Source organism: Coregonus lavaretus, assembly GCF_964263955.1.
Source record: "Coregonus lavaretus genome assembly, contig: SUPER_35_unloc_1, whole genome shotgun sequence".
Lineage (NCBI taxonomy): Eukaryota > Metazoa > Chordata > Actinopteri > Salmoniformes > Salmonidae > Coregonus > Coregonus lavaretus.
In genome coordinates, this window is record NW_028167181.1 from 6087273 (window position 1) to 6101223 (window position 13951).

At 43.7% G+C, this 13951-nt stretch overlaps 1 protein-coding gene across 2 annotated transcripts; it reads left to right on the forward strand.

Annotated features, from left to right (window-relative positions):
- Nucleotides 1–1557: 1557 nt before the first annotated feature.
- Nucleotides 1558–13538, forward strand: LOC311109944 (dnaJ homolog subfamily B member 14-like). 2 transcript variants are annotated; one of them, XR_014610654.1, is made up of 9 exons: nucleotides 1566–1729; nucleotides 4419–4602; nucleotides 9066–9211; nucleotides 10458–10646; nucleotides 10839–10924; nucleotides 11399–11508; nucleotides 11887–12059; nucleotides 12568–12754; nucleotides 12864–13538. XR_014610654.1 is itself a non-coding variant. In XM_084188462.1 (8 exons), exons 1-8 carry the CDS (start codon nucleotides 1597–1599, stop codon nucleotides 12690–12692), a joined length of 1146 nt encoding a protein of 381 aa, XP_084044588.1. In that variant the 5' UTR covers nucleotides 1558–1596; the 3' UTR covers nucleotides 12693–13538. The 2 variants fall into 2 exon arrangements, 1 of the variants encoding a protein (XP_084044588.1); XM_084188462.1 differs by having other exon boundaries at nucleotides 1558–1729; nucleotides 12568–13538.
- The last annotated feature ends 413 nt before the right edge of the window (nucleotides 13539–13951 follow it).

Sequence of the window (13951 nt, forward strand, 5' to 3'; positions counted from 1 at the left end):
TGTCGAGATCGGTGTGGAAGAACTTGACTTGCCTGCACAGAGCCCTGACCTCAACTCCATCAAACACCTTTGGGATGAATTGGAACGCCGACTGCGAGTCAAGACTAATCGCCCAACATCAGTGCCCGACCTTACTAATGCTCTTGTGGCTGAATGGAAGCAAGTCCCCACAGCAATGTTCCAACATCTAGTGGAAATCCTTCCCAGAAGAGTGGAGGCTGTTATAACAGCAAAGGGGGTACCAACTCCATATTAATGCCCATGATTTTGGAATGAGATGTTCGACGAGCAGGCGTCCACATACTTTTAGTAATGTAGTGTATATCTCAGTGGGTTGGAAGTTATGCTCTAATATTGAAAAATGCAGAACAATCCCACTGTATGCGTTCAGGATGATTGCAGCATCCGAGGATCACTGACGAAAGTGCTGCTCCGAACGCTCAGATGTGTTTGTAGTGTTTTGCGTTGATGCTTCAAGAGTGTTTTTGGTGAGCCGGCTCATTCGACTCCGTTCACATAAAAGAGCCGGCTCATTTTGCTCCCAAACGGCTCTTCGTTAAAATGCTTAAAGGGAAATGTCACTTTTTTGTATTTATTTCTTTACTTCAGACTCATCTCCAGCACCACCCCAACATCAACATATGTGAAAATGGCAGCACGTTTCTATGTTTATTGGAAAATGAGAGGAAGGTAAGTGTTTCCAGTGACATCATTGGTGTGTGTCATGATTTTAACCAATTATGAGAAGGCATTGCCTACTAATTGTCTAATTGGTTGACTTCATAGGAAGCTGTTTCCAATCTTTTTGACTGCAAAACATATAAACGTGCGGTGCTGGACATGATGAATATGAAGTTTAACATTTTAGAAATGTCCCTTTAAAAATCGAACTAGAACCATGAAAAAATTGCTAATTTCCAAGGTAAAGGCCAAAATTTAGGCTACCATTATGTCAGATCATGAAACGCACCTCCAAATACATTTTTACCTGGCCAAATTATTAGATGGCACTGAAAAAAATCAGCGTGGACAAGATTGACACGCTCTTCCCACTTTATTGTTTCTGCAGTGAAGATTCACCCTCTTTAGATAATTATTTTGTAATTTATCTGCAGAAAAAAAGATTTGAGCTCAAAAAGGAGTAGCAGCACCAGGATTCACAGGGCCGGGGTGTCCACTCTGGACACATGGAAAAAAGCAGCAGCGGACATTTCTGAACTCTTAACCAACGGGCCTTTACATCCATGAATGTGTATCAATAATGTGTCACTATTTCTGAAGCTCTATGATGTATTGTTCAGTAGATTTACTATGTAATATATATTTATTAGTTTTTCTCTCATTTATTTTACATGCTATCAGATTGCCAGTAAGGAGGATTTTAAAAAAAAATCTATAAATGTATTGTATGAATCCTGTGAATTGAAATAACAAAAACTTGATATAAAAGCAGTAGTAGCAGTATGCAATTCAGGGAGCCAAATGAACGGCTCTTTCACCGATGTGATTCGGTTCCCGACGTTCACCAAAAAGATCTGTTCGTTCGCGAACGACCCATTACTAGTGTCAACTGAGAGCCGGGGGGGAGGAAGAAAGATGGAAGGGAACAGAGACGAAGCAGAAAAATGTATAAATATAGCAACTAAAGCTCTTGAAGCAGGGGACAAAGACAAGGCGGTGAAATTCTTAAATAAAGCAGAAAAGCTCTATCCAACCTACAAAGCGAAAGGTAAATCTCTACGTTACCAGATTTTAGTTCATTAGCCACGTTAGCTAGCGTAGCTGACGTTTTCTAGCTAGCCCGTTACACATTAAACATCGATTTAAAATACGATTTGGCAACTTGCCTTGTAATGTTGTCACTTGCAGTGCACGGATAATACCTAAACGAATAAATTATGAAATGGTTAACTTAACGTAATTGACGCTTTAAAAACTGCTCACGGCGAAGGAAGAGTGACGTTTCTTTAAATTGCTAATTAGCATGCTAACAGTATGTATACTAGGTCTTTAACTAGTTGACGTTAGCCATTTCTTAGCCAATTTTGTTGATTTGATAAGGTTGACATCATCCACTGTTGAATGTCTCAATTGACAAGCTATGTTTCATTTTATAGTTCTGTTTTAGCCCAGTGACGAATGTGGACTGGCTATGCTAACTAGCCAACTGGCAATGCTATTGCTAACTTGTACAATTAGCTAGCTATAATTTACTAACGTTAGCTAGCCTAGTATGAGCTAGCTAAATGTTGGATTTCCAACAATTTCAGTTTTGCATTATGTGGTCAGTGGAGCCAAGCTCCCAGTCTGGGATGTTATCTCCCCTAATTTATGGTATTTTTCTTTCGCAATAACAAGGTCAACTGACTAAGCAAGTGATGACTATGCACCAGTAAGTTAGCCAACAAGGGGTTGTCTCCAGTGTCCTCATGACAGAAATGTAATTTAAAATTGGTATCAATATAGGCTTGATACTAGTTTAGTAAGGGACTTGGCTAGCTAGCCTGCCACAAGCCATGCCTGGTTGTGGTTGTATTGATGCATGATGATGATTTAACAGCTACCTCAGGCAATAATCAATTGATCTGCTTATTGCTCACAGCAGCCGTGATATTTTGTAATTCATTGCTTTGTCTGTCCTAAAAGTGTTTTTGTCTGTAATGAAACACTTATGTTTGTGAGTTAATCGTGTGCTTGCAATCGGCTGCTTGCATTATGGTCAATCGTGCAGCCTGCCAGCTACCAATCATATTTCAGAACTTCTGAAATGATATATATTTTTGCCATCTGTGACAGGTAACATATCATGGGTTATAAAGTGAATAGTAGGCCTATGTCAATGCTAGTATGTCAGGCAGAAGGGTACCTATTAACCTTGTTATGAAGGTAGATGGCAATTTCCACAGCAGCCATATTGTAATAAAACCTAAGCTTACCACTTGTCTTATAAAACAGAACACATTCTGTTAGCTAAACACTTGGCTATGTGACAATTGACAGCAATGATTCGCCTGTTAGCCTAACTGTCACATCATACAGTTAAACATCATACATTCACTAGGCATATTTAGTTGTACTGAATACTCAAGGTTTGATTCAAGAGTGTTTTTTATAATGGTCACCGGGGAGATGACTATAGTAGCCTATTTGCCTCACTCAAATCAAAGTTGATTGGGTCACGTGCATGGGATACAGCAGGTGTAAACACTACAGTGAAACGCTGACTTGCAAGCTCTTCCTCACCAATGCAGTATTCAATATCAAGGAAAGAAATAGAAAAGTGGCTGTTTCACACTCTCGGCAGAAGGGTATTTATAGGGAAAGGAGTTTGTGGGGATTCCACTGAGAGCAGAGGAGGTAACATGGCTCGTGCAGGACAAGGTAAGGAGTTTGTAGGGATTCCGCTGTCTGAGCAGAGGAGTTAACGTGGCTCGTGCAGGACGAGGTTAGTGAGATGAACAGGCTTGTCCACCTCAATCCCTTAATTGAATGATTGACCTAGAGCTGAGGGAACAATGGTAGAGCATTAGCCAGGGCTAAGCTCGGGCCACGGTAAGGTCTGATAGGACAGTGGGCCAGGGAAAACCAGATCGGACATATTCCGTTTTTATATTTATTTCATTATATATTTAAAAACTCATGTTTCAAGGAAGAATATATGGATTCAAGAAGATTGCATCTTGATTGAAGAAAAACCGCCACCCTCTTCAGTTCAGTATCATGCATTAATAAGTTTACTTATTCAACCATTAAGATGAGTATCTTATCCCGACCTGTCACTATTCTCTCTCCGCCGTGTCCATCAAACATAGTGCTCCGTTACCTGTATAAGCTTTCACAGGAATAGCAGCGATGTATTGCAGAGGCTTAAGTGCTACCAGAGAGAACAGTGAAACACTGGGCAGTATACTCAGACTGTTGGTTAGGCTGCTGCTGCAGTGGTCATGGGAAGACAGACACAGAGAGCTGCTTTGTGTTGGTGGAAAAGCTTAGCACATTCTCATTGAGCAACCAGAGCTGGATATATTCGCCGGCGGCTCTCATGGAAGCATGACCAGATCTCCACTACAGCTCGTCTATGGAAGCCAACTGGATTCTGGGAACAATGTAACCTTAGTTTCGGTGTGTGAACCTCTGATGTACGCTCGCATGGTAGTCTGACTTTCAAGAGCCTAGTGTTTTGCCCTGTAAGATTGAGTGCCAGTTTCCCGGAACCAGATTAAGGCTAGTCCTTGACTAAAAAAACACTTTCGATTGAGAATGAGAACGCTTTTTAGTCGAGGACCCGTCTTAATCTGGTTCTGGGAAATCGGCCCTGTGAGTTCTCTTCGAAGTGCTTAGCTTTGTCTCTCCTTCTGAATGTGCCACGTCATGCCTCGTTCTGTCTTGTCTCTCTCTCGCTTTCTCTTCCCTCCTAGCCTTGTTGGACACCTTGACGAGGAACGGCAGCTCTGCGGGGAATGGCGCGCACTGCAGACAGCGCACTACAGACAGCTCCTCGGAGAGCACCAAGGCCCGGCCTGGTGGGGAGGGCCAGGAGGCCGGAGAGGGCGAGCCCAGCACCAAGGGCTTCACCAAGGACCAGGTGGAGGGAGTGCAGAGGTGAGCAGGAACCTTTTGCTTTCTTTTTTTCCCCTTGATCGCTCAGTCCCGTAATCTGTTTGGGAATGGCTATCTGTGTGTAAAAGTCTGTTCCGCTCTCTTGCACTCCTCCCTGACGACCATATGGTACGGTCCTCTGTCCCACTTCTCATGTGTGCAGCAGGCAGGGCTGTGTGTCTAGTTGTGTTGCTTCACTCTGGTGCGTTCTCATGTGGCGATTAGGGAGGGAGGGCCACTTTCAGCCTGGTTGGGGTTGTTGTGGGTATCACTTGACCCTGAGTTTTTACAATCAATGGGAATTTAGGAGGCTTACACTGTGACACATTTGGGTGTTCTTCTTTTTCGTTTGGCTACCTGTTAAGTGAAGATGAGGAAATGGTGGATTGTAAATTCCCCCACCTCTCCCTCACTGTTGCTTGTGTGTAAATAGATCATAGGTTACATGATGACCTGATGGTGGTTCTTCCCACAACAGGAAATTGACAAGGATCCGTCTCACCTCACGTGAGCATGCTCTCTGAACACACAAATCAGATACATTTTAGATAAAACTGAAAGTGTATCCTACACACCAAAAATAACTAACCCACTTTCTCAGTGTCAGTCTGTCTCAATCGAGGGACCATTAGTCAGTGCTTTATGCTTGACCTTCTGACAGTAGCTAACCCTTACTAGCCTAATCCCCTAGTCTTTTTATCATGGTAAGACCCTTATGCCTGGGTTTCTAAAAATCCATGTCCGCACAAACTCTTTTACTAGCCTGTGGATCAGAGGTCTATAACCTTTTTCTAGCATCAGGGCTACTTTAAAAAAAATAATCAACATATGACATGCTTCAACTTATTTTTGAGCTTTCAAATAGGCACATTCTTCTCCTCTCCCCTGTGACTCTTCCCCGGGTCCTTAGTGTACAAGAGAAAGTAGTGCAGTATGTTTTCTGTCAATATACCTGGTAAAGTAATTAAGCAATAAGGCCCGAGGGGGTGTGGTATATGGTTAATATACCACGGCTAAGGGCTGTTCTTCTGCACGACACAACGTTTACATTTTAGTCATTTAGCAGACGCTCTTATCCAGAGCGACTTACAGTTAGTGAGTGCATACATAAAAATAAATCATATCACATCAACTGGCTACACACTGAATGATAAACAAACGTGCGCAAAAAATTAAGCCAATAATGGCTAGCCGGGGGTGGGATAATGTCAATGTTGCGTTGGTTAAATAGTAGCTGGGAGCTTGTGGTGTCTGATACTTGTGAGATTTGTTTATGACAGTTGGCGGTGGAACACGTGAAAATTGCATGTACTTTCAGAATTGTTTGGCGAGCTACTCATAGGTGGGCTGCGAGCTACTGATAGTTAGTGATCGACCTGTTGGAGATCCCTGCTGGGGATTATATAAAGTCAAGTGATGTAACCGATCCATTGTGTTCAGATGACCATCCTGGTTTAAAGAAGTGGTATTCAAAGTCTGGGTCAGTGGAGTCGCCCAAAACAAACTTTTTTGAGGGGGGAACTAACAATTAAGAGTACAGATTATTGTATGGGAAACGGTTTTCACTCCTCCCTTGTACTTAATTGATGAATTAAGGTCACTGATTAGTAAGGAACTCCCCTCACCTGGTTGTCTAGGTCTTAATTGAAAGAAAAAAACAAAAACCAGCAGACACTAGGCCCTCCATGGAATGAGTTTGACACCCCTGGGCTACATGGTCTACTATGATATAGGTTGAATGTGATAGTCTGCCTATAACCAGCCTGAGTAGGCCTACAACTCCATTCCTGTTTAGAGAAATGAATCAAATTGGAAATGAGCTATTATCAGGCTGGTTAATGTGATGCATGTCTGTTGAATTTGGAAAAATCCACCCGCATTCGGCCTGCCCCACCCAATCAGGAGCCGCTACTGCGTTGCGGCTGTGGCACACTTTTTACTAAACGGTACGTGCTAAATAGTATGTAGTAAGCTAGTATGGGTCTTTGGACACGGACACTGATTGTTGTTGGACCCTGGGTCATACCAACCGTAGGGGAGGGGTTCTAGAATGATCTCCCCTGAGAGTTCTTGTTTAACACATATCTTTCTGTGTCACTGTTGCATCACTGCTGTCCCCATAGGCCAGGGAGGTGGCTGGGACTGGGAGCTCCGAGCGAATGATGTCTCTGGTGAACAGAAGTGTTTCTAATATTGGGCCAAGTGTAGCCTAGGCCTCCACCACCTTCCCCTAGCGAGGTCGTTTGACTGTAGTTAGATGGTTCTACTGGGCTCCATGTTTGTTTGCTCTAACATCTTTATGTTGCGTTTAATTAACCCTGCAGTTGACCTACAGTAGCACTCATAATCCCCCAGTCTAGTGTGGTGTACTCAGGCTAAACTTATCTCTACTGTTCTATGAGAGAAGGCTGCTGTTGAAACACTTACTCAGCTCAACATTTTGCAGTTGGGTTTGCAGTGTTTGCTTAGCTAATGACAGCGGAAGAGTTATCTGTGTATTTGTATGCGAGTCTTTCATGGCAGAGCTGTTTGGATGGCTTGTTGTGGTTGGCTTTGCCCCATTGATGGTGTGTGTGTGGACCGTTATTCAACTGCTCAATGAGGACACTGCAGTCTCCGCAGTGTTCTACACACCCAGCTATCGCTATGGGAACCTCTGGGACTTGGCAAGGTGCCCATGAGGCCAGTGAGAGAGGGGAAGGGAGAGGGACTGAGAGAGACAAAAGAGAGCTGTGACACGTCTCGTTATGGCAACACTCACATAGTTCTTGGTAGGCCTGACCAACTTCTAGTCCCATTGTGAAGAGCGTTAGACAGATAGTATGTTAGTTTACTAGGATGCTGTATTTGTTTATATGTTCAGAGGCTAACCTGTGTTTTGGGTTAAAACAGGCCTACATGCAGCGTAGGGTTTAACCTCAATTGAAAGGTACACTGAGTGACATCCGAGAGCATATTTTATTGTTTATATATTTGATTATTCTAATTGAATGCTAATGTAACATGTCTGGCAAGTATCTCAGGTGGTTCTCCTTAGAGACTGGAGGCAATCTCTTCTGCAGGTCATGCAATCGACTCGGTGTATTGCGTTTGAACTCTCCTACTCTGTTCTGCCACGAGTGTTGATTTGCCCTCTTGTGGTTTCAAATGGTGCTCCAGGAGCACAGTTTTCTAAACCCTGGCTGCAGTCCAAACATGTTATTTTTACCCCCTCAGCCCTTGCTCTAGCCACTTTCCCTCGGGGGAATCCCTGTTGAAACCGGATGCAGTTTGATTGCCATCTTAAGGGGAGGTCCAATTCACTAACGTTGAACCCTCGATTTAGCTCGAGGGAGCGAGTGAACAACGTTGGTCACTTGTGGGGTTGATATGACCCACAATTCAATGCAAACTGTAGTCACATGTCAAACTCTGGTGGCCGCAAAGTGTCCATTTTTGGCATGTCAGAAAAAAGTATGAAGCTAGCTTGCTTTTATATAGATTTTAGCATTGGCAAATTGGCTTAGTCTCATAGTGAGGAGCCTATAAAACGTAGCTAAATACATAAACATATTTTTTGGAATTGTGAAATCTATTGGAATAAATGACCAAACTATAAAAGATACGTTAGCCTACTAGGTACATTTAATAGCTTTAGGTTGGTTGTTTTTTAAGCTCAACTTCAAAATTCCCACCAAGGACGTTGCCTCTCCGATCATCACTCGCCCTCGCTTGGGCAAAGGACATTTAAGGTACACTCGGATGTGACGATGTAAAACGTCATTCAAGGGCTGAGGGTTTGGGGCCGAGGGCGGTCTACTTTGAGATTGATACGCAGCCCCAGAGGCGCAACATCGCGAGACTTCCGGGAACGCTTGCGAAACAGACCAGAAATGAAAATTCTTCCTTAGTTGTTAATTTTCTCTAAATCTAAAGGCACAACCTAGATTTGAGCCAATGTCTTAAGTAGTTGACCATGTTATTACTCCAGCATTGTGAAAGTGACAAACTGACACATTTCCGTCAAAAACAACTTTATATCGAAGGAGTGCCTTTGATTTGATGGCCTGCACATGCACAGTTCGGCGCGAGGCAACCGTTAGACCCGATGACGTGTTTCTACACATGAGCTTAGCTAGCCAACGTCGCCATGACATCACCTACAAGTGTGATCAAGGATTTCTATTGGAGAAGCAGTTTCTGCCTATCTTCTTACTGTACTGTCTTTTGATTAAACTTTCCAAATGCTAGTTCTTGAAGCTAAAAATATCCATTAGAGGTTTTTGTCCTGCTCTTGGGCGAAATTTGATTTGTGTGCTACAACCCTCATGATGAATCAGATCCACTGCATTGTAATAAACTAGGCCTATATCTGTATGCTACATGTGTAATATAGCCCTGATGAATCAGACCCACTGTAACCTCTTAAAGGATAAAGATGTGTTAGGACTACTAGCACCATAGTTTATTACAATCTCTCCCTCCAGGATAAAGCGGTGTAAGGATTACTATGAAGTCCTGGGCATCAGTAAGGAGGCCAATGAGGAGGAGCTGAAGAAAGCCTACAGGAAACTAGCACTCAAGTTCCACCCAGACAAAAACCAAGCCCCCGGAGCCACAGAGGCCTTCAAAAGTAAGATGTTTCGCATGCATTGTTTTTGTGTTCGGGGCTAATCACTCATTTAGCTGTAGTGTAGACTAGAGGTGTTCACGGATCCACCTGTACCCAAGACCCGATTCCGGGACCCAGAATTCTAAATAATGTAACAGGTCTGGGTTGGATCTGATATGATTGACACGGGTCTTGGGTATGTGTAATTTTAACTGACTTGTCCGGACGGTACAAATCCAAATGCGACTGCTGCAGTAGAGAGAGAGAGGGAGAGAAATTGTATCATTTATGCTGCTCTTGTTTTCACAAGATTGATTTGATTTATAGCTTGTTGGCCAATCATAAGTCATCAAAGCGGCAATGGGCTACAGTCATAGAGCCTCGCGCCGTGTGTGGCTAAGGTTAGGAGATGTCCAATCAATGGAAGATGGTATTAAAATGATGGCGCTAAAGGAGAAGGATAGGCTACAATGACCGAGTACCAACAGGTAGGCAGGCTGCTACTTAATATTCTGAATGGAGTTGTTTGTAACTGTAGGATCAGAAAGCGCATGCACTGCAGCCTCAGTTAGCCTAGCTAGCTAACGTTAGCTAGCTTAACTTGCTTCTCCCGGTTTGATGCAGTCAAGACAGGCACTACGCACTCATATTTGATGATAAATAACCTAGCAATGGCAGCTATTAGTCTTCTATAGCGAGTCTGCTTGGTTGGTTGCTGTCTCTCCCTCCCTCTCCCGCCTGCTAGAGCGGCACTGTTCTCTCGCTCGCTCTCTCACTCACGCTTTATCAGCTCAGGTTATCAGCTCAGGTTAGTGGTCCTCTGTAGCTCAGCTGGCAGAGCACGGCGCTTGTAACGCCAAGGTAGTGGGTTCGATCCCCGGGACCACCCATACACAAAAATGTATGCACGCATGACTGTAAGTCGCTTTGGATAAAAGCGTCTGCTAAATGGCATATTATTATATTATTATTAATAAAGTAGCTTAAAAAAAGACTTTTCTTCTGCTTCCCTCACTGATCGGACCGGGTCCCCCCCCCCCCCCCCAGCATTGTTAGCAGCATTAATTTGACCTGCCATTAATTTAATTGGAATAGATTGAGGACTGGCAGAGTTTCCATGTCTGGGTCTCTTTGGGATTCCCCCGATGTGAAGTTTGCAGATCAGTGTAAAATGGGGCGTCGGAACCGAGCCAATGTCTGGTGTCCTTTTTCTCTGACTTAGTGTGACACTTATTGACACGAGTGTGTGTTGTTATGGTTCTAACAGAGATCGGCAACGCGTATGCCGTGCTCAGCAACACGGACAAGAGAAAGCAGTATGACCTCACGGGAGCAGAGGAGCCTACCAGCCCTGGCCACGCCCACGGCCAAGGGTTTGACTTCCACCGAGGCTTCGAGGCTGACATCACTCCCGAGGACCTCTTCAACATGTTCTTCGGAGGAGGATTCCCCTCTTGTAAGAGACACACATACACCTGAAGTTAATTTCATTACGGGGTTCCAGAGTTTGTCTCAATGTTTTAATAAACAAGTCTTAATTCATTACATTAATTAAATACAATTGTCTTGCTCAAGCATGAACGCTTATTAAATTAGTATTGTATTGCAAGTCTTAGCAGAGTCGCTAACCGGGTACTCCTCTCCACAGCGGCTGCCCACACATTCACCAACGGCAGGGCACGATACAGCCAGCAGACGGACCAAAGACGGGAGAGAGCAGAGGAGAGGGGAGAGGTACGTATGTCTGGCATCTGCACTGTCAGCTGTATACTGTGACTGTCAATATAATACCTAGTGAGTCTGGGATAACTTCAGGTCAGATTTCCCCAGCAGACCCCCTTCTACAGCTATGGGAGTCTCGGCAGCATATTGCAGGCTCTAATTTTGTGAAGGGCACAACTGTTCCAGTCTTGACTGGGATGAGCTCTAGTTAATTTCAGTGTGATGCATAGGAAAGCAGGAAAAGTGCAAAGTCACTAACAGGACAGTACATGTCTTTACATATTAAATAGTAATATATGCCATTCAGCAGACGCTTTTATCCGAAGCGTCTTAGTCATGCGTGCATACATTTTACGTATAAGTGGTCACGGGAATCGAACTCACTATCCTGGCGTTGCAAGCGCCATGCTCCACCAACTGAGCTAGAGGACAAAATAGTGTATGTTAACTGATATGTTTAATGATTTGTAATGTGTTGTTGTCCAGGGAGGGTTCTCCATGTTTATCCAGCTGATACCCATCGTTGTACTGATCCTGGTGTCCATCCTGAGCCAACTGATGGTGTCCACACCCCCCTACAGCCTCTACTCCAGACCGTACGTACACACACACACTAGGGTCGTGTTCAGTATGGCTCACGGTACTTAAACAAAAATCTGTGTTCCTATTGGACACATCACGCATTTCGGTGGTACCACTCCTTTTCAAAATGTTTTCTCCCAGCTGAACACGACCCAAACCTTTTATTCTGGACCACTGCTCCACACACTCAGTGCTGAAAAATACTGTCAAATGGTGATGTATGTAATGGACACACCTTTACCTTCAGTAAAGTACTGAAACATTTCTGGTGTGTGTATGATCATAGCCTCCTCTCTTCACCTGGTATAAAGATATGATGCATGAAAAGAGCTGTGGATCTAGCTGTTCTCAGAACAGCGACATGTAACCTGACTGATGCCTGTCCTCTCCAGGTCCACAGGGCAGACGGTGAAACGGCAGACCGAGAACCTGCGTGTAGATTACTACGTCAACAGAGACTTCAAGTCCGAGTACAAGGGCTCCAATCTGCAGAAGCTGGAGAAGAACGTGGAGGAGGACTACGTGTCTAATGTCAGAAACAACTGCTGGAAGGAGAGGCAGACGAGTAAGAGTCTTATTAGAGTTGGGCGGTGTCCAGATTTTCATACCGTCATACCGTTTCTGTACCATACCGGGGTATACGGTATTACCAGAAGTAATTTTTTTTTATGATGGGGAGGGTGCATAAAACAATTTAGGCAAAAGGGATCTTGATCCAGGAGGAGATTGAATGTCTCTGCTGTAACCAAGAAGCTTTATCTTGACATCTAGCAAGTTAGCAAACCAAATGCATAGCTGGAGCCCTGAGCTTGATCATTTATTTGACACATCTTAGTTATACTTAACTTATAGTTAAAAGCAGTGGTGTAGCACGCACCCTGTCACCCCCCGCAGGGTATAATTACAGTGATGACTTCAATCAAATAAGCCCCATGTGATGCAATACAACTACCCCTACAAACACGCATTCATTTCATTCTATTTTGTGACGAAAGCTTTCCCTCGAAGTAGCTTAGTGTGATATGGTTGATATTGACTGACTCTTCTCTGTTCATCTCCCCCTTCTGTCTCAGAAACTGACTTGATGTACGCTGCTAAGGTCTACAGGGACGACCGCCTGCGTAAGAAGGCTGAGCTGATGACCATGGATAACTGCAGGGAGCTGGACAGACTAAATGACCTGTTCAGGGGGGGCTGAGCCCGCCCGACGCCGCAGGCTCCCACAGAACGCTTTTAGAGGAGATATATGAATAGATATATGTATGTAAATGTTTTTTTTTTAAGGAAAAACCATGGAGATGGAAAGGAGAAAAAAATATATAAAAATGATTAGCCTTACTGTTGAAGTTCTAAGTTGTCTCTCCCCCAGTACCGTCCTTCCATCCTCCTCACCCCCTCCTCCCTGGGAGCTGCCTTGCTGCATCTCAATGAACCGACTGAACAATAGATCAACCAACCTCCCAAAACACTTGAGAACCACAACCTCTTTTTCTCCTCTTTCTTTGCTTGTCTTTTTGTGTTTTCCGGAAATAAGAACCCACTCTGGAAATGAACACTGACTGTAAAAGCAGAAGGCATCGTGGTGGTGCCTCTGAGTATTGAGGCGCCAAGCATTCTGCTGTAACAAGCAAATCACAATCTTCTTCACTTTAGATGATAACTACTTCACCTGCTTGACTTAACAAGATTTTTAGGCTCATCTGGAGATGCTGCCCTCCTTCCAATCCATACATTAGCAGTGCTAATATCGTGAGGAACCCAGAGAATGCTTCCTAGCTACCACAGTGGAACCTTGTGTGGAGTTCCATGGACCTTGAAGTTCATTCCGCAGATGAAGAAATGACCACAGTCTCACTCGAGAACTTTGTTGGCCTGGGAAAAATGTGAAGTTGGAACCATAATCGAAACGGACATCTAAACTCACTTATTCTTCTTCATCAAGTTGTACATTTTTCATTTTGAATGTTTTGAAAGTTATTTAAGTAGAAAAACAAGGTTTTTCTTCATTGCTCGACTAATCATTTGAATAAACGATAAATTATTACCAGAAGCAGTTTTAATTTGTTCCAAGCACAAGAGCGTGTGCAATTTTGCTATGAAGCAGATGGCATAGTAGTGCAGGTTAAACAGTAGACTGGATATTGCATATTTTTTAAATGTTTTATATTAGCACTCTTTCAGACTGTGTAGGCCTGTGCTTTCCACACCTGAATAGTCTCCCTGGCATACAGATCCCTTACTCTATTAGTAGTTTGTATACAGTTTCACTTTCATTTTGCAGGAGGCCTTATTCTCAACCCAATATGGCCTCACCATATTTATGAGGCTGGTCAAAGATGTGTTGACATGGATTTCTATGGCGACATGCTCCAGCGTGGTACCCAAACAGGTCGGTACTGTGATCCATAAAACTGCAATGCAACTGAACAAGTCTACTAGAATGGGTAATTTGCTGTT

Excerpts from the sequence above, each read along its gene's own strand:
- LOC311109944 (XM_084188462.1), top strand. The coding sequence starts at position 1,597 with ATGGAAGGGAACAGAGACGAAGCAGAAAAATGTATAAATATAGCAACT. Across the intron at positions 1,730-4,418 it reads TCCAACCTACAAAGCGAAAG|CCTTGTTGGACACCTTGACG; the intron begins GTAAATCTCTAC and ends CTTCCCTCCTAG. Across the intron at positions 12,060-12,567 it reads CTGGAAGGAGAGGCAGACGA|AAACTGACTTGATGTACGCT; the intron begins GTAAGAGTCTTA and ends CTTCTGTCTCAG.